This window comes from Eubalaena glacialis, chromosome 9 (assembly GCF_028564815.1).
Source record: "Eubalaena glacialis isolate mEubGla1 chromosome 9, mEubGla1.1.hap2.+ XY, whole genome shotgun sequence".
In the NCBI taxonomy this organism is placed as follows: domain Eukaryota; kingdom Metazoa; phylum Chordata; class Mammalia; order Artiodactyla; family Balaenidae; genus Eubalaena; species Eubalaena glacialis.
In genome coordinates, this window is record NC_083724.1 from 4669212 (window position 1) to 4689302 (window position 20091).

The following is a 20091-nucleotide window of genomic DNA, read 5'->3' on the forward strand; positions in this document are numbered from 1 at the left end:
ATACCTGCCCTGGGGGACCTCTAGGGCCTTCTTTTTCTTTTTGGCCATGCCGTGCGGCTTGCGGGATCTTAGTTCCCTGGCCAGGGATTGAACCCCGGCCCCGGCAGTGAAAGCGCTGAGTCCTAACCACTGGACTGCCAGGGAATTCCCCCTCCGGGGCCTTTTGAATCATCCCGCTGCTGAAATGGTCATCAGTCTAATCTTGGTGTTAAGAACATTGTGTTGCACGATTATATCTTAAAATGTGTTCTTCCCTGGTAGAGTATATATAGTGGTCATTGATGAACTAAACATTCACTTGGCGAGAATATGCCATCCCCCATTCTTTAAGAAAAAATGAACATTGAGTATGGGTCGTGACCCCTATTAGGGCCTGTCCCCGTGTTTCCTGTTCTAAACCTTTCTTGAGTTAAGAACTCATGGTCCACAGAGCTTGAAGAGGCAGGCCCAGGGCGGTAAAGCATAGGTTTCCCAGGTCCATTTAGAGTCAGTGGCTGGTTGAAGAAGAAATGGCAGGCAAGCAGAATTCCACGGCTGGGAGGGACTTTATGGGTTTGTCTCCCTTGGTGGCCTCCTTCCAGCCAGAAATAATTATGCTTCCCTGTGACATCCTTTACTAGTAGCATATGGAAGGACCCGGGCATTGTAATGGTGTCCTCTTAATTATTCCTTTCACAAAAATTTTCTTTTCCTCTTTCCTTTCTTCAGGCAATGTGGCTTGGCAAACACCTGAATAGCAATCTCCTCAGCGTGGAGAGCTTGATAGCAAAAGAATATTCCTCTCTGGCTGCAGATGCCAGGAGACATTATCAGAAGTTCCAGGTAGGATGGGTCCTGGGGAACAGGACGGGGTGAGAGCTCCCAAGGCTCCCCCTTCACCTACCCCACTCTTTCCATTTCCTGGTGGATTAAGTGAGAGAAAATACTGGGGTAAAATGAAATACAGGCAGGATGTGACAGAAGGAAGGAGAGGATTCTTCAGTAGGGCCCACAGATCCCGGTGGGTACGGAGGTGAGGGGTTTGTGGTGGGAGAGGACCAGTAACCGTGAGGATGCTGTGCTGTACCGAGGGAGCGGCCCAGCCCTGCTCTTCTTAGGGTCAGCCAGGTCACGTGGGTGGGGGCAGGGCGGGGGTCTCCATCCCACAGGTGATGCGCCTGCCGGCCTGCACCAGGACCTACAGGCCTGAGCTGGCGGGGGGTTTAAAGGGCAGTGGTCCAGCTCTCCCCAGAGTGGAAAGACCCTGAGTGCTGCAGCTCAGGGGCACTTCCTTCCGCCCCTCGGGGTGGGCACCCTGTGGCATCCCAGGAGGATCAGGGGTCTGTTTCTAAAATCCCACCAACACTATATTTGAAAGACTTTTTTTTTTTTTTAATTTATTTTTATTTTTGGCTGCGTTGGGTCTTCGTTGCTGCACGCGGGCTTTCTCTAGTTGCGGTGAGCAGGGGCTACTCTTCGTTGCGGTGCACGGGCTTCTCATTGCAGTGGCTTCTCTTGTTGCGGGGCACGGGCTCTAGGCGCGCAGGCTTCAGTAATTGCAGCACGCGGGCTCAGTAGTTGTGGCTCGCGGGCTCTAGAGCGCAGGCTCAGTAGTTGTGGCGCACGGGCTTAGTTGCTCCGCGGCATGTAGGATCTTCCCGGACCAGGGCTCGAACCCGTGTCCCCTGCATTGGCAGGCGGGTTCTTACCCACTGCGCCACCAGGGAAGCCCGAAAGACATTTTTAAAAGGGAAATATAGGGCTTGATCATGTTGGTTCTCTTAAATGCAAATAGAAATGTCCAAATATCTTTTCAAAATCCCCTTCGGAGCGTAAGCAGATGCCTCAGTCCATTCAGGCTGCTGTCGCAGAGACTGGGTGGCTGGGAAACAGAATGTACCTCACAGTTCTGGAGGCTGGGAAGTCCAAGGTCACGGTGCCCGCAGACTCAGTGTTGGCTGACAGCCGTCTTCTCACGGTAGCCTCATGTGGCGAGAGGACAGGGAGCTCTCTGGAGCCTCTTTCTTAAGGGCACCCGAAGGCCCCACCTCCCCGTACCATCACCTTGAGGATTTCAACACATGAACTTGCGGGGACACAGGCCTTCAGCCCAGAGCAGCAGGGGTGCTCCTTCAGGCGTTCTTCCCGGACACGCAGGCTTCCTCTTGTTTGTGAGCGGAGACGGCTCGGAAGAGTAGGGGTCCTGGTGTCTGCTGAGCGCTAAGCGTGCACAGGCCTCCCCTCCTCCCCTCACGATTTTCCTGCAAGGTGTGCTGATACCTGGTGAGGTTGAGTAAGTGCCCGGGGCCAGGGCAGGATTCAGGCCCCACCCGGGGCTGCCCAGGGCTCGGGCCGCCAGTCGGGGTGAGAACCCTGGGTCTCCTGCCCGTCTCTGCAGAGGCCGCAGCCGAGAGCTGGTCGCCGCCCGTCTTGTCTTCATCTTCATTCATTGGGCCGGGTCTTGACCACGTGGCCGTGTGGTCACTGTTCCTCCAAGAACTCGGAAGGAAGCTTCCGGGCCTCGTGGGCTGCCCATGAATGATGGCTGGTGGGGCAAGTAGCAGAGACGGCCAGCCCATGGCTGCAAGTAGCAGAGATCGCCCGGGCTGCCCCGGGCAGAAGAGGGGATCGGAAGGGGGACGCAGTGACTCCTGGGCCCCGGATGGAGGAAGCGCCCGCCTCCCTGGCTCTGTGGCCGGGAACTGGGCAGCACCCTGGCCTCCTCTGCCCTGTGCGGCTGCTTGCCTCTGTCTCCATTCTCCCCGTGGTTCTCCCTTCCTTTCGTCTTCTGCCTTCCACGGCCACTCGTGACCACCACCCTCGTCCAGGTTCCCGTGTCTTCGGTTCACACCACCCACAGAGGCAGCTCCAAGGCCAAATTTCCAGAAAAAGGATTTGTGTGGGCCAGCTGGTCAGGTGGCCCCACGGCGGGGCCAGCTCTGGTGAGGGGTGTGCACGGCAGGCGCATCGAGGCCATGGAGCACGGCCACGGCCAGGAGGGCCCGGCAGGGTGCGGGCAGTTCCTGGAGATGAAGGTGTCACTTAGGCAAACTCCCAGCCTCAAGTTTGCCGATAGTAACAGTTTGAGGGACGTGAAGGAAAGCCGCCTTCAGCAAGGTCAGCGCCCACCCCCCGCCCTGCTACCCAAACGGTGAACCGGTTCTAGCACCGCTTAATCCAGAGCACTTCCGGACCCCATGTCGCCTGGCCGGGACTCTCAGGGCAAGCAAGTGACGCCCCTGCACTGCCCTGCTGTCTTGCAGGAGTCAGAGTGTGTGGGCAGAGTTTGGGGGATCCCAGCTTTTGGGGTGGGAATACAGTTTTAGAAAGAAAGTGGCTATCTCATTTCCTGCAGAAGATGAGCTTTTCAGGGTGGAGGAGGCAGGCTCATTTCTAGAATAAAGATGCTTTTATTAGGGTTAGAAAATTCAACAACGAGGAGGGCGTTTAAGGAAATTCCTCCTGGGTTTCATTACTCTAATTATCAGCGTATTTCAGACCAGCGTATTTCGAAGTGCTTTCAAGGGTGCCTTGTTGGCGTTCTTTGGTTTGGAAGCACGGGTGGAGGGAAGATGAAAGGCCGAGGCATCAGGACTGATCAAGGAGGGAAGGGCTCTGAGGAGCCGGGGCGGGTGCGTGGCCTTGCCGCAGACGCGGCCCGCCCGGCGAGGCCACTCATTAAGTGTTGTCTTTAAAGCATCTGCTGATCTGGAGCCTTTATAGCTCTTTCTGCAGGCAGCAATAATACCTTCAAATACGTAATTTTCTCCTGCTAATCTTGGCTCTGCCCTCCTGTACAGAATTCTCTTATGTAGCGGGTGTTAACCAAGACGCTCCATCTTCGGAATTTCCAAATGGTTTCTGAAACACTTCCTCATCACCTCCTGTATGCCAAGCACCGTCCTGCGTGCCGTGCCGTGGGAGACCCAGAGATGAATTCCTTCTCCTCGCCCCTGGGGACTTCTAGCCAGTGGGGGAGACCGAGGGTACCCAACCGAGGGCGCAGGGCCAGAAAGCCCTCGTGCAGTCGGTGGCTCGCTTGACTAATTCATTTACTGAGTGTCCTCTGAGCACCTGCTAAGCCCTAGACGTGGCTCCGGGCGGGGAAGAGCGTACAGGTGGCAAGATTTAGGGGCTCCGTGGAGCCATCACCAGAGTCATGCTGGGCGATGATGTGGAAGAACTCAGAATCTGGCAGAGGGTCCCCAAACCCGCATGGGCAGGCATAGCCTGAGGAGGCTGGGGGCTCAGGGCAACCAGGGGTGGAAAACGGCTTTGCTGTTGGCTTGTTTCTTGCTTTATTGTAAGATATTGTAAAGATGCTCAGGAGCAATGAGAACAGTATAAGAACCACCACGGACTCATCGCCTGGCTTCAACTAGTATCAGCTCACGGCAATCTAGTCGCAGGTAGATGCCCCTTATTCCCTGCTCCCGGGTTATTTGAAAGCAAAACCCACTCAGCCCTTCATTTCATCCCTGGGTGTCCTGGTCTACATGTGCTGAGAGGCTGAATGTACAGTGACCAGAGACCAGGCTTAAAAAGAGACCTCTGCGCCACAGCCTCAGCAAGCTGCCCAGGAAACCAGCCCACTGTCTTCAGAAACCAGCCCAGGAGGCCGGGCTGAGAGTCAGACTCGGGGGGAAGTCAGCCTGCGCCTCTAGTTCAGTCCAGGAAGCCCAACAATAACCCCGGTGACAGTCGGTCCCAAATGGCCAGGACTTGATTCATATTGAACTGCCAGCTTCCCTAGTCTTTGTCCCCACTTCCAGCTTACAACCGGAGAAGGCCAGATATGCTCCCCTAACCAAGCACATAGGATGCCCTGCTTCCAGCTGGCCTCCCCCAGCCTCCATCAGGGCGCACCCATAAAGCTGTCTCGTTGCTCTACCTGCCTTTGCAGGCACGTCACTGCGTCCCCCTTCCAATCCCCTCTTCTGCCCTGGGCAGCCCGGGCGATCTCTGCTACTTGCAACCACGGGCTGGCCGTCTCTGACACTTGTCCCACCAGCCATCATTCATGGGCAGCCCACGAGGCCCGGAAGCTTCCTTGTGAGTTCTTGGAGGAACAGTGACCACACGGCCACATGGTCAAGCCCAGGCCCGATGAACGAAGATGAAGACAAGACGGGCGGCGACCAGCTCGGCTCAGCACCTGCTAAGCCCTAGACGTGGCTCTGGGCGGGGAAGAGCGTACAGCTTCCATGGGGAAAGGACATTTCTTTGCAGCAGGAGCTGGATGGAGCTGATTGCTCTAGAGTGTATTAGATTTTTACTGAAAAAAAAAAAAGAAAGGAAAGAAAAGCTTTATTATTGAAATCCCTGCAGGAAGCATATGTATTTGCAAATTTAAAACCGCATAGTCCAGAGGTGTTCAACCTGAGCAGCACATTAGACTCACCTGGGCCCCACCAGACTCTTTTAGTCTGAATTCATGGAAGTGGGGGACCAGGCATCTGCATTTAAACATGCTCCCTCGGGAGTTCTCGTCTGGTCATCTGGGAGCCCAGCCCAGACACCATTCCCCTTTTCTCACGGCAGTTATTACTTTTACAGCACAGTTATTGCTAAATCAAGGTTTCTTTGGAACGCAACTGTTGCGTTAGAGCAGAACTGCCTGTGTTTGTTGAATGAATAAATGAGCCCCACTCTAAAGGCTGCTCAGACCAGAAGGAGCCAAAGCTGGATTCTTCCCAACTTCAGTCCCATTTAAAAATTAAGAACCTGATGTAACATGATGTACCCGAGCACCCAGTTGTCAGTCACCATTCTTTAACGTCCAAATAATAGCACTTGTGCCCTTATCCTGCCTCTGTCTACACAGAGAGGTGTAGTCCCCTGCAAGTATTTCTGAGGATTTCCGGCATTGCCCGGCAGTCCTGGCTTCCAAGTCCTCTGGCTTGTCTCCTTCCCCTCCGGCCATTCCATCTCCCACCTGGCTGCTCTCTGTCTTGGAGGCTGTGTTCAGACAGAGCCAGCAGGAGCCCGCACACTCTGTCCTTCCCTGTCCGACACCCAAGGCAGTGGTGCGGAATGGTCCCTTTTGGAAGGTTTGGGGCGGGGGAGGATGGGGACAGCCCAGGATGGGGACAGAGAAACCCAAAGACCAGTCTCCGTAGCTCCTTTAAAGTTCGCTGGCCTTTCCCACCGCCGGGTCTCCCTTCCCGGCCACCTCCCTCTGCGGCCCCGTCGGTGCCCCGTGGTGGGGTCTCCGCTCTCCCTTCAAAGCCTCATCTCCTGTCCTCTCCCTCCTCTCACCTCCTGTTCCCGTTCCAGACTCTGCCTGGGCCCTGCCTCTCAGAACCAGGAGAGTCCCTGCCACGTAAACCTGCTCTGACAGCCCCGGGAAGCAGCAGAAACTTTGAAAGGAGAGTTGTCTTTAACGGATTCTCGGATCAGTTCTTAAGTGAGCGCAAGTCCAAGTAGGGGCCTTCCCTCCCCCACCAGCAGCCCCTCTAGGGAGGCCCCTCCCCTCCTGGCAGACCAGGAGTCTCAGCTCTTCCCCTTCCCGCTTTGCTCCAGATGGAAGTTCAGACAGTTGATCAAGATGCCCACAACTCCTGAGCGAGCGTTACCCAAAGGTGACACAGCGATGTCAGGGGCCCTGAGGCTGGGGCCTGGTGATGGGACCATGGGGGCTGCTGCCATCCTGTGGAGGAAGCCCAGGCAGGAGAAGCTCAGTGAGGTGCCCCGGGGGCCAGAGCCAGGGCTTGAGCCTCCAGGGGCTGCATCTTCGGGGCAAGGGCGGCACCTCCGAGGTTCTCAGGCCAGCGGTTCTGCCCCAGGCTCGGGCACTGGGAGCTGGGGAGAAGAAAGGTCCAAACTGGGGCCAACGCAGCTGATTCTGCCCTTTACGGCAAGGAGGCAGGCTGGCGGTCGCGTTGCCACCGAGCGGGATGCCGAGGGGCCAGGGGCCTGCACCTGGACTGGGTCTTCTAGGTGACCAGCAGGGGCTGCACTGGGCTCCATCCATTCGTTTGTCCCTGATTCTCCCCCAAAAGCCAGGCTCTGGGGCCTGGGGTGGGAGAGCACAGCAGAGCTTGGGAAGGAGGGAGCCTGATTCCTGCAAAGACAGTTTGGCAGGGCTCCGAGCAGCGGCCCCTGGGAAGCCCCCGCTGCTGATGTGACACATCAAAGCTGGCACCGAGACAGCACAGAGGCAGTGAGCGGCGGGGGGTGGGGGTGGGGGACACTCATGAGGGGCCGCGCTCAAAGTCGCCAGCCTGTCCCCCGCCGCCGCGCAGGCCATGGGGGGTGCCGCGCTCCACCCGGACCTGTCGCCTTTCAACCCGTGTTCTTTGATTGGCTTGCACCCCCCTCGTCCCCCGCGTCCCAGAACCTGTTTGAATGCTGCTTCCCGAATGGGTGATGGCAGGGAAGGGAGAGGAATCTCGGGATGGAAACCGGCTGCGCCTGGGGTCGGCGGGGGACACCAGGGGACAGGAAAGGATAGAAGCCATGTGGAGGGGAGGGGCAGGGCTGCTCCCTGTTCCCCTTGGCAGCCCCGGGGGTGGGGCGGTTCCTGGGATCGTTGGGGCATATGGGCACCAGCAGGACACTCTCCCTCTCCAGCAACTTCTTCCACGTGGGGTTGGGTCTTGGGTGCTGGAGTTCGCTTAAGTCAGTGGTGCTCCAGGTGTGGTCCCCCGACCAGCATCCTCAGTATCACCCAAAAACCTACGCAAAATGCAGATTCCCAGCCTAACCCGGACCTGCTGAGTTGGAAACCCTGGGGCGAGGCCAGTGATGTGTGAGTTAACAAGCTCTTCCGGGATGCACATTCAAGTTGAGAACTCCTGGCTTAAGCAGGAAATTGGCAGAGGGCAGATGTAAGGACACAGAGGTGTCTTAGGAGATACTGAGACCAGGGACCAGATGCCGGCTAGCCTCCCTCTCATCTCTGGCCTACTCACTCATTCATTCTCTCTCTCTCCCCCCTACTCTTGCTCTTGACTTTTGCTGTCCACTTCTAGAAGCCAAAGTGACCCCATAACTTTCAAGGGGAGACATTACAAGTTCCCGTCAGAGGCGCCCCCTCCCTTATCCTCTTGCTGTCTGCTCTTCCTTCTCCAATTCCACATCCTGGAAAAGCCATTCTGGGGCTGAGAGGCCTGGTTTCTCTCTCTCCTTTTGTGCTGGTTTTATTCCCTTATACTCCCCCCGTGCCTGCAAAGTGGCTGCTGCAGCTCCAGCTGTTACATGCTCTCAGCTTCAGATCCAGTGGAAAGCAAGTTTCCTGCCCCTGATGATTGCACTCATGTCCTGGGCCTGACTCTCACTCGCTGGGACTGGGCCTTGGGCAGCCTCTGAAACAATCACAGTGGCCAGGAGTGGGATATGCTGATCAGCTTGGACCAATCAGGGCACTCCTCTGGATCCGATGGTGGGCTTGACCCCACAGAAACTGTAAAGGCTGAAGGGCAAGACAGTGTGGCCTCAAAGGAACTTTGGGGGACTGTATATTACTGGAGGCGGGGTGTATGGATGCTGGGTAGAAAATAAAAGCAAACACTGAAGTATTGTTACTCATTTCTACTGGTGTAGTGTGTGAGGCCTGAAGAGGGCAAGATCCAAGGTCACCCAGCTGGTTGGAGCTGCAGCAGCCATTATGTAGGCAAGAGGTGGGAGTTTGAACCATGAATGGAGCCAGCCTTGGGCAGGTGTTGGGGGGATGAGCCCTAATGCTGAGGGTGAGTCTCTGCTCTACATAAAAACGTCTGTTCCAGGAATCCCCCACCCCCCAGCAATGGGCCTTAGCATTTGGAATTTATTTTGACTTCCCACATCTTTTGTCAGAGATGTGAGTGGGAGTTGGGAGAGATTTGGGCCCCTGGTTGTACACTACAGGGGGAGGTGACACAGACCAGGCATCAGTGGCCCACTGGGTAGAGCTGCTTCCTCATCCAGATCCTCGCTGAGGAAGGAGGTGCAGGGTTTATTAAGGGGGCCTGAGGGTAACAATTGCCGTAGCACTTAGCCCTTGCTGGGGGCCATGCATGTCCCAGGCGTCACATGTATTACCTCATTTAATCCTCATGGCAACTCTTTGAAGCACTTGGTCTTCGTCTCGTTTACAGATGCGGAAAGTGAGGCTCAGAGCACTGAAGGCACTGTCCAGGGTCACTCAGTGGGTGACCAAGGTCCAAATCATGAGTGCCTGCGTCCCCAGCCAATCCAGCGGTCCCCCAAGGTTCTCCCTGGGAACATTCTTTCCCCACTCGGGCCATCCTTCTCCTGAAGCCGGAGAGAACCTCCTGGATCACGGCTCACAGGCCTTCCACCTTCTACCCCTCTAGCCCCTGGCCCTCCCCTGTGAGCCAGTTCCCGGGACACCCTTCATTGCCACCTCCACATGCCCAAGCCCAGCCTGCTCTTGTCGGGGAACCCATTCAAACGGCTCAAAGAGAAGACAGGTCAGGGTGCTGCCTGTAGAATCCAGGAGAACTCGAGCCCCCGTGGGGATTGGCCCCCTACCTCCCAGCCCTTCTCTGCACATCTGGTACCCCACTCCCTCTCTCGGAATCGCTCTGTGTGCGAACTGACCGAAGCCGGTTCACTGCACGCAGGTAAACATGGAGGGGGCCGAGTGCTGTCTATTCCCCTGACTCTCGCTCCCAGGACGTAACGAGAGTGAGGCGTGGACGGGTTCTGCCACGTGCATGGACGCTTATTAAAACGCCATTTCTAAGTCAGCAGCCCTGAGCGTTCCCACAGCCTGTCCCAGAGGCTCCGTGATGTCCCAGCGCTCTGTCCCTTTAGGTGCTCCTTCATCACTCCAGGCAGACACGGCAGCATTCCCGAGGCAGGATCTGGTCACTCTGGACGCTGGCTCTAAAATGAGAGGTCCAGACTTTTCTCCAGCATCACTGACGTGCTGCCAGGCCCACCGCTTGCCCTAAGGATACTTCGGGAAATTAGGGAAAGGTGCTCGTCCCCCCGGGCCTACGTGTTCCCCCTTCAGGGTCCCCAGCTTGGCAAAAGGAGTGTAAGGTAGATTTCCCCTGCCCCTCGCCGCACAGCTGGGTGCCTCTGGGCTCCCCTGCTGGGCCGTGGCCCTGAGGGCCCTCACCCGCACCTGGCAGAAGCCCTGCCCCCTCCTGGAGGCTGGTCAGCCCGGACATAGCTTGGGATGTGTGGCCCGGGGCTGGCCCAGGAGTCTCCCTTGACTGAGTGTTGGGGAGGTTGGGGAGAAGCACCCGCTTTTAGTGACCGGGGGTCAAGGGGACACCTGGAAGAGGGTTTTCCAGGGGCATGGGCTCTGGGGCGTTTGAGGTTTTGTTAGAAAGAGCAGACCCGGTTGTGAACAATGGGATGTCACTTCTGGTCCGAGAGAGACAGCTGAGAAGAGGGGAAGCAGAAGGAAGGCCACTCTGGGTGTCACTCCCGCGTACCCGCCGACCGTTGCTTGTCTGTCCTTCCCGAGCCTGGCCTGCCTGGGTTCAGGTCCTGCCTCTGCTCCTCCCTGGCTGTGTAGCCCAGGGAGGTGACCTAACCTCTCTGGCGCCCAGCTTCCCCATCCGTATAAAGGGGATGAAAGTAGTACAGCCTGCACAGAGCTGTAAACATTGACTACTGTAGCCTGGCACAGTGCCTGGCACCCAGCACACGCTCAGCGGAAGCCACCAGCATTTTCAGTACTTACTGAGCGAATTAGGGAACATGAAGTTTCGTTAAGTCATCAGTCAGCAGGGGCCTCCTCCACCCCTGACGCTGTTTTGGTGCAGGGGCAGAGGTGTGCTGGTCAATATTTCACAACCAGCTCTCTGAGGGAAAAAGCCCTCCTTTGTAGCATTTGCCCATTTCCGTGGTACAAATGCCACAGAATACCAGGGCCCACTTCAGGCTACCACTGTGAGGTCACGGAACAGCACCACCGGCTCCCTCTCGTACACCATTGTCTGGAGGACAAAGCGAGTAAGACTCAGTCCCTTTCCTCCAGGAACTGTGAAACTTTCTGGGGAGACAGACGTGTGAGCAGGCCCCTGGAAGGACGTCTGGTTAGTGCAGTAACAGAGTTTGCCATCGAGGATTATGGCAGCCGCCAACCCAGCCTGGGAAGGGTCAGGGAGGGCTGCCTGCAGGCAGTGGCACTTGGGGCTGAGGCTCAGCGGGAGCCTGGAGTCACCCAGGTGGCGGTGGGGCAGAGCATCGGGGCGGGGACTCAGGAGAAGCCAGAGCATGGAGGTGGGCACGCATGCATGTTGGGGGGGGGGTCATCAAAGAGGAGCCCAGGCTGGACGAGGGCAGGGCCGCATTCTGGGCCTGGGCTTCATAGAGGCCACAGGGCCCTGGTCCGGGACCTGGAGAAGCTTCGTGTCCACAGGGCTGGGTCCTTGGTTCTTAGCGAGCCCGCTGGCCTGCCAGTCTGTGTCCCTTTGAGCCCCACACGGAAGGTCAGACTCTCATCCTGTGTCATCTCTCCTGTAGACGTTGCCCAACACGCTGCTCGTCAGACTGGTTCAGGAACGCCTGAGGGAAGAGGACTGCATCAGGCGGGTGAGAAGCCCTGCGTGGAGCCAGCGGGGGCTCTGGGGAGAGGGGGCCTCCTTTACCAGATGAAGGAGGCTGAGGGCCGTGTGTTTATGACCCAGAGCAGAGATGACCTGCAGAGAAGGGTAAGAACCGAAACTCGGGGAAGGTTAGGCTGTGCACGCGGATTTCACCTTGGATGGAGGAAAAATAACAAGGTGGCATCTGGGGAGCCCATCGGGGTTCCTGTAGGAAAGAGCTGGCCCACCCCACGGGGTCACAGGAGAGCCTTTAATGGAAGGACAGCTGCAGAAGTGGGGAGGGAGGCGCCCCGGACCTGGAGGGGCAGAGGGAGGATTGGGGGGGCCCCAAACTCTCCTTCCATCCTCTGACCTCTCGTCAGCGCTCTCTTCCGCCAGACCCCGTGAAGGCAGAGGGCAGGGGTCCAGGTGAGGCCGTCCGTGGAGGTCAGCCTCCTGGGGCGTGGACGGGGGTTGTGATATTGCGATTTATAAGAAGAAATGTGTATTTGGTCTTCGTCCAATTTATCAGTTGTTTGTGATTTTTTTTTAGTATTCCATGTTAATTTTTCGCTTGTGTGTTTTACTGTATCTCTTTGTAGGTTTTTTTGTTGTTTTTTTTTTAGTGGATGACCTAGCGATTACAATATACAAACTTAGATTTCCACAGTCTACTTAGAGTCGGTATTCTACCGTTTCAGGCAGAATGTGCAATATTGGTCTCTTTCCTCTCTTCTCTTTATGTTGTAGTTGTCTTATGTTTTCATCTATATGCATCAAAAATCTCGTCGGGCAAATGTTATAATTTTCGGTCTCAATCATCAAACATATTTTAAAAACTCAAGAGGAGAATAGTTTGTTATATTTATCCAGGTATTTACTATTTCTCTTGTTCCCCCTTCATTCCTGATGTTCCAAGTGTCCCTTTCTGTCTGAAAAACTTTTTAGCAATTCTTCTAGGGTAGGTATGCTGGCAATGAATTCTCTTGCTTTTCCTTCATCTGAGAATGTCTTTATTTTGCCTTCATTCCTGAAGGATATTTTCTTCTGGATTCAGAATTCTAGACTGACAATTTTTTCTTTCAGCAGTTTGCAAAATGTTTCACTTTTAACACTGTGGTTTCTGGCGAAAATCCATAGTCATTCAAACTCATAAATAATGTGTCCTTTCTCTCTTGCCCCTTTCAAGATTGTTTTCTTTGTTTGTAATTTTCAGAAGTTTATGATATGTCTGGGCATGAATTTTTTGGGATTTATTCTTTGTGGGGCTCCTTGAATTTATACGTTTATGTTTTTCTCCAAACTTGGGAAGTTTTCAGCCATTGTTTCTTCAAATAAATTCCCACACCATTCTCTTTCTTCTCCCCTCTGAGACTCCACTGGCATGAAGGTCAGGCCTTTCAGTGTTCTCTCATGGGACGCTGAAGCTCTATTGTTTTGTTTCGGGTTTTTTTTCTATCTTTTTTTCTCTCTGTTGATGAGATTGATAATTTGTATTGAACTAGCTTCAGGCTCATTAAATCTTTTCTCTCTCATCTCCAGGCTACTCTTGAGCCCATCCAGTGAATTTTTAATTTTGATTATTGTATTTTTCAGTTCTAAAAATTCCATTTGGTTCTTCTTTCTGTCTTCTGTTTCTTTGCCGAGGATTTCTATGTGTGCCTTCATTTACTGGGAGCTTTGTCGTTGTCGTTGTTTTAGTAATAGCTGCTTCACTGTCTTGTCTGACAATTCCAACCCTTGAGTCATGTTGGTAGTGGTGTCTAATGTCCCATCCCACGTGAGCTGAAATTTTCCTAGTTCTCCCTGTGCTAAGTAATTTTGTACCCTGGACATTCAAAATATTGCCCTGAGACTCTGGGTCTTGTTTGAATCCTATGGCAAATGTTGATATTTTCGTCTTAGCAGACAATTGATTCAGTTGGGCTCGGGTCGCAAGTTCTAACCACCTTCTCTGGGCTGTGGTTTCCACCTCAGTTCTGTTCGCAAGCCTTTGCAGTGCTGTGTGGTTCTCTACAGCTCTGTGCTGTGTGGGTGCCACTCGGGGGCCTGGGCAGTGCTGTAGGTCATTTCTCAGGAAGGCTGGAAGGCTGTTTGGGGTCAGCCCCATGCGTGCACAGCTGGGGGGGGGGGAGGGAGCCAGGAGTCCATAAACGACTTCATTTGGTTGCTTTCCTGCGCTCCCCTCTTTGCCGTCTTCTTGGTGACCTCCAGTTCCCTGGTGTCCCTCTATTTGGTGTTTTGGCCAGAAAGCTGGGCCTTTATCTGCCTGGCTGTCTCACAGGCTGCCTGTGACAATGCTTGTGACCAGGGCCAAGTGGCGGGAGGACAGTGAGAGGAAAAATTCATGGGGCTTTGCTGCATTTTCTAGGGACTGGAGAGGAAGGGTCCCCTGCGCTGTAAGAGTTTCAGGCCCCCGCAGGCCCCCTTTGTCACGCAGGATGGCCTCAAGGCAGGAGTGCAGAAAAACAGAAAAGAAAAAAAAACACAGGGAGATTTCCCGTGCTCTCTCTGCGTGTTGGGAGCCCCCTTTCTTACTGCTCAAGCCAGAAATAGGGGCTCCTGGCCCTGTCTCTGTCCCTCCCTATTGCCCGTCTCAGGTTTCAGGCTGCCTGGAGAGACCAGCTCGGGGATACTGGTTTGGTGGGATCTTGAATTTTGATCTTCTTCCCCAATTCACCTACTACTGTATACTTTCTGAGTCCTCAAATAGCCGCCCTTTGCATTCTGTCCGTGCATTGCAGCTGCTTTCAGTGGGGGTGACAGGTTACAGTGGGCTTACTCTGTCCTGCCCAGAACCAGAACTCGTGTGCGCACACACACAGACACATACACACACCCTCTTGCTTAGAAATTGATTGAGAGGCCCACATCTGGAAAGACGCCTGGGCACCTTCCCAGGGCACTGGTGAAGGAGGGGCAATTCTCACAGGCTTGCTCTGCGTGGTCCTCAGCCACGTGGGTCTAAATCGCGAGAGAGCCTCAAGTAAGCTGCAGTCTGAGTTTCAAAGTCTGGTCTGAACAGCCTGTTTTCCTCTGACTTCAAATTGTTCCCAGCGAGCTGATTGTCTCCTGCTGCCCAGGCCTAGGCGCGCGCCCAGAGCTCAGAGGCCAGGCTACATCGGGGGTAGACACACTGTTTTCTGTCCAGGCTAGATAGTAAATATTTTAGGCTTTGCAGACCTTACGGTCTCTGTTGCAAGTTCTCAATTCTGATGTAATGTGAAAGCAGCCATACATGATATATAAATGAAAGGGCATGGTTTGTTCCAGTAAAACTTTATTTATAAAAACTGGCAGCAGGCTGTAGTTTGCTAACCCTTGTCCTAAATGATACTTTCACATGATGATAAAAACACTTCTACCCTTTCTCTTCAGTTCTAAATAAAAAACAGACTTCCACCTTCCAGCAGTGTTAGGCGAAAGGCCACTTAACCACAGACTTTCGTTGTAACCAAGTTCCCTCCTTGTGACCCGGCTCCCAAGCCCCCCGGCTCGATTCCACCCACTCCAATCAAGTGCCCACTGTAGGCGCTGCATTGTCCATCCTGCTGGGACCCTGCCCCCTGCCCCCGCTCATCCTCCTCAATCCCCCATGAGCAGGGTGGTACCCTGGGCCCCAGGCTCACCACCTTCAGCTGGAGACAGAGGCTCATGTGCCCAAAGCAAAGCCGACTGGGAAGGCTTGTGATGGGGCCACAAACACAGTGTGAAGGGAAACCAGGCCCAGGGGAGTTGAGTTGTCCCCGAAGCCTCTCGAGATGGGGGCGGGGCAGTCGGCGGAGGGGCCGTCTTGGGCAGAGGGGACGGCAGGCAGACAAGGCAGGGCTGGGAATCTAGCTCCCTCGACCCCTACCGCCGCCTTAGTTCAACCAGCCTCAGACCAACTCTTCCTAAAACTGACCCACCCATCGGTCACCCTCTTATCTGGGAAATGGTGAGAGAATCGTTTGTCAGGAGTGGAGGGGATGGCAGAGCACCCTAAGTGACTGGAAACGGGGCGGGACTTTCTCGTACAAAACGGCCTATGCCTTAATCCGTAACTGGTTATGAGTTGCCGAGTCTAATTCAACTCTGGCCTTGCGGATGCCCAGGCAGGAAGCATTTGGGTCTGCCTTTCGTCTCCTTGCCCTTCAGAGCTGAGTTGTTTCTCCTCTTCACCAGCACTGCTTGTCACATGGCGGGCGTCACTCCTTTGGTATGAGTGCATCCAAGTCACCCAGACCAGAACCCCTCAGTGGGATGGGGGCGGTATTTTTTTTTTAATTAATTAATTAATTAATTTTTGGCTGCACTGGGTCTTCGTTGCTGCACGCGGGCTTTCTTCAGTTGGGTTGAGCGGGGGCTACTCTTCGTCGCGGTGCGCGGGCTTCTCACTGAGGTGGCTTCTCTTGTTGTAGAGCACGGGCTCTAGGTGCACGGGTTTCAGTAGTTGTGGCTCGCGGGCTCTAGAGCGCAGGCTCAGTAGTTGTGACGCACGGGCTTAGTTGCTCCGCAGCACGTGGGATCTTCCCGGACCAGGGCTCGAACCCACGTCCCCTGCATTGGCAGGCAGATTCTTAACCACTGCGCCACCAGGGAAGCCCTGTATTTTTTTAAATTCAAGTATAGTAGATGTACAATATTATGTGTTACAGGTGTGCAGTATAGTGATTCATAATTTTTTTAAGTTATACTCCATGTATAGTTATTATAAAATATTTGTGATATTCCCCATGTTGTACAATATATCCTTGTAGCTTATTTTATACATAATTGTTTGTACCTCTTAATCTCCTACCCCTGTCTTGCCCCTCCCCGCTTCCCTGTCCCCACTGGTTACCACTAGTTTGTTCTCTAAATCTATGGATCTGTTTCTTCTTTGTTATATTCACTAGGTTGTTGTATTTTTTAGATTCCACATATAAGTAATATCATACAGTATTTGTCTTTCTCTGTCTGACTTATTTCACTTAGCATAATGACCTCCAAGTCCATCCATGTCATTGCAAATGGCAAAATTTCATTCTTTTCTATGGCTGAGTAGTATTCCATTGCATATACACCACATCTTCTTTATCCATTCGTCTGTTGATGGACACTCAGGTTGTTTCCCTATCTTGGCAACTGTAAATAACGCTGCTATGAACATTAGGGTGCATGCATCTTTTTGAATTAGTGTTTTTGTTTTTTTCAGGTATACCCAGGAGTGGAATTGCTGGGTTACATGGTACTTCTATTTTTAGTTTTCTGAGATGCCTCCATACTGTTTTCCACAGTGGCGGCACCAATTTACATTCATGGGGGCTGTATTTAAAAGCACAGCTGGGGGCTTTCCTGGTGTCGCAGTGGTTAAGAATCTGTCTGCCAATGCAGGGGACACGGGTTCGATCCCTGGTCATGCAAGATCCCACATGCCGCGGAGCAGCTAAGCCCGTGCGCCACAACTACTGAGCCTGCGCCCTAGAGCCCGCGAGCCACAACCACTGAGCCCATGTGCCACAACTACTGAGCATGCTCTCTAGAGCCCGCGAGCCACAACTAAAATAAATAAATAAATAAAAGCACAGCTGGACACAGCCTTGCCCATCAGCAAATTCAGTGTGCCAAGAGCTCCTGGTAGCAGGATATCACGTGACTGGCTGTGGCCGTGAACAGTGGGCAGGGTGCACGTCCGTCTTCAGTTCCTGTCCCAGGGATTGCACTTGCCCTGAGGAACACGGGCTGCTCGGGAGCCATGGTCACACCCCTGCCAAACAGAAGTCCCGGTGGAGACGGCTCCATGATCTGGCTCAGGCTCAGCAAAGGCAGCAGGGCCTCCCACGCCTAGTCCAGATTCCCTTTCAAGATGCTTAAACCTCCAACCACCCTGTGATCCGGGAGCTTGAGCGGGAACGGCCGGGGCCCAGCGGTTCTGCTCGCAGGGTGTCCCTCACCCTCAAGAGTGTTCGCTTTCACTGGCTGCCTTGGTGCAGCAGAGGCCCGGGGCCCAAGCCCCACGGTGGTGATGCAAGAGGCCCTGTGGTTCGGGCAGGCGGGAGCACAGACCCAGCTTCTCTGCTCAGACCTCCCACCAGGCCCTGAGAAAAGCTGGGGGCCCTGGACCAGGCACCACGCTCAGTGCTTCACCCATCCTCACACAACCCTGTGAGGTCCCTGTTATTATTATTATTATTATCCACCCCATTTTGTAGATGCAGGGCCTGAGAGCGCCCAAAGCCACAGTGCGGAGTGGCAGTGCTGGCCGGCGTGGACCCGGGCCTGTGGAGCACAGGGTGGGCGCTCTGACTGCTGGCCCCAGGCTGTGGGCTGAGGGCTCCGAGGCCGAGCACAGGCCGAGTGTGCCGTGCCCGGCCCAGGTTTGACGGCGCCTCCTTCACCGTCAAATCCAAAGGCCTCGCCAGGCTTTGCCGACCCACCTGCCGGAGTTTCCGTTTGTTCATCTGTTTATTCTCTTGTGCAACAAATGCCAAGGCAGTGAGCAAAAGAGTTAAACGCCTGCTGTCAAGGAGCACAGATTCTAGCTGTGGGGAGACAGACGATAAACCAAAGAAACAAGTGGGGTGTGCAGTCAGGATGTTAGCTAGAGATGGGCGCCTGGGAGGATATGCTTCCAGAAAGAGGGCCTGGCAGGGGACTTCCCTGGTGGCACAGTGGATAGGACTCCCCGCTCCCAATGCAGGGAGCCCGGGTTCGATCCCTGGTCAGGGAACTAGATCCCACGTGCATGACAAAACTGAGGGTTTGCATGCTGCCACTAAGGAGCCTGCGTGCCACAGCTAAGAAGCTGGCGAGCCACAACTAAGGAGCCTGCCTGCCACAACTAAGGAGCTCACGTGCTGCAACTGAGGAGCCAGCGAACCGCAACTAAGGAGCCCGCCTGCCGCAACTAAGGAGCTGGCGAGCCACAACTAAAGAGCCCGCCTGCCGCAACTAAGACCTGGCACAACCTAAATAAATAAATACTTAAAAAAAAAAAAAAAAAAAAGCGGGCCTGGCAGATACTCCCAGCGGAGAGGTATATGTAGGAGGAGGGAGGGATTCCTCTGTGGGACCCTCCCCAACCCACGCCTGCGAGCTGTGTGGAGGGCCAAGGGCCTGTTGGAGGCAGGCAGGGAGGAAAGAAAGGAAGGGAGGAACCGCTATCGTATGATTTATTGGTGACCCTGAACCGACTGGCATGGAAGCCGGGCGTCTGGACCACTGAGTGACCCCAGAGACGCCGTCCTTCCCAATCTTGAAACATTCAGAAAAATCTCATTTTGTGAAAGTTATTTTTATAATTGACTTGCATCCCAAGTCAAATGTTTCCGGAGTGTAAGCATTCAGCCTAGAATTCAGAGGTGTGGAATCGTGAGGTTGGGTGCATCCCACCGGTGAGATAAACCCCCTGGGACTCATGCTGCGAAGATCCAGCCACTGGATCCAGACACAGGAGCCAGCTGGCCTGGGCTGATTTGTTCATGTGATTGTCTATTTTAAACTTTTTAATCTCTGTAAGTCACTGAGTCATGGTTTCTGGGGAAAATATGATGACTTTCTCTGTGATTTCAACTGGACATCCCAGATTTGCCCTCAGTAATCTAGACTAGTCTCTCAAACACACGTTTAACTTCCATAAGCCTTTCTTGAGCTTATCTGAAAGCCCAGGTTGCACAGCTCACCTGCAGCACGGACAAAGCGTGAGCCCAGGCATCCCAAGTCCTTGCCGACAGCTACCACCATCCTCAAAATGGTCATAACATTTATGAGCATTATTAATTAATTATATCATAAGGGATATTACTATTAGTTATATTGTACTATATGACTGTATTGTGCATTATACTTAACACTGTTGGTTGAATTAATACTATTTGTATTAATATTTATCATATTCATTATCATTATCATTCCTATTTTGATGATGGTGGCAGATGTTGTCTGGACTCCAAACAAAGGCTTGGGAGCCCCGGTCTGGCACTTCGTCCCCTGCACCACATCGAGAGTACACCATGCAGAGAGGCTGTAATTATTACACTGTTGATGGTGACCACTGATTGGGGGTTTAGGGCTGAGTGCCACATCAGCGATCTCATTTAATTTGTACAGCAACGCAATGGAGCCTCGCGGCTGTCATCACCCCTGTTTTAGGGATGTAGCATCTTAAGACTCGCGGAGTCTTGCACAAAGCCCCACAGTCAGTCCCAGAACCAAGATACAAACATGGAGTCATGCTTTTGGCCACTCTGTTCTTGTCTAACCATCACATGCTGTGTGTCTCCGGCGAGTATTTCACTTCCCGGGGTCTCTGTTTCTCTATCTGTAAAACACTGGACTCGGGCTTGAGCACTGGAGCTCCTTCTGGCCTGACATTCTGACTCTGATCGTGTCCAAGCCATTGTTACCTGCAGAGTAAAGAAATATCTTCTTTAATTTGTTTTAAAATTTCTCTGAGCTTCCAGGGACATCCAGTACCTTTTTCATCTCTTCCCGGTGGAGACAGGATTTCAAGAGTAAGAGATGAGGCTCCTAATTATGTGCTCTGGTTGTTCAGAAACAAAACAAACCCTCATCCAAAATAAACAGGCTTTCTTGCTTTTAGGGAGAAAAATGACACATATGCATATTCATTTATATGGTAATTATTATTATTTAGCTTCGC

At 53.7% G+C, this 20091-nt stretch overlaps 1 protein-coding gene across 2 annotated transcripts in view; it reads left to right on the forward strand.

Moving 5' to 3' along the window:
- AK8 (adenylate kinase 8) overlaps nucleotides 1–20091 on the forward strand; it is a 138076-nt gene that overhangs the window by 11057 nt on the left and 106928 nt on the right. For both annotated transcript variants that reach the window (XM_061200898.1, XM_061200897.1), the window contains exons 4-5: nucleotides 709–822; nucleotides 11407–11475. In XM_061200898.1, coding sequence (XP_061056881.1) covers nucleotides 709–822; nucleotides 11407–11475 — 183 coding nt within the window. The remainder of the gene's footprint in view (nucleotides 1–708; nucleotides 823–11406; nucleotides 11476–20091) is intronic.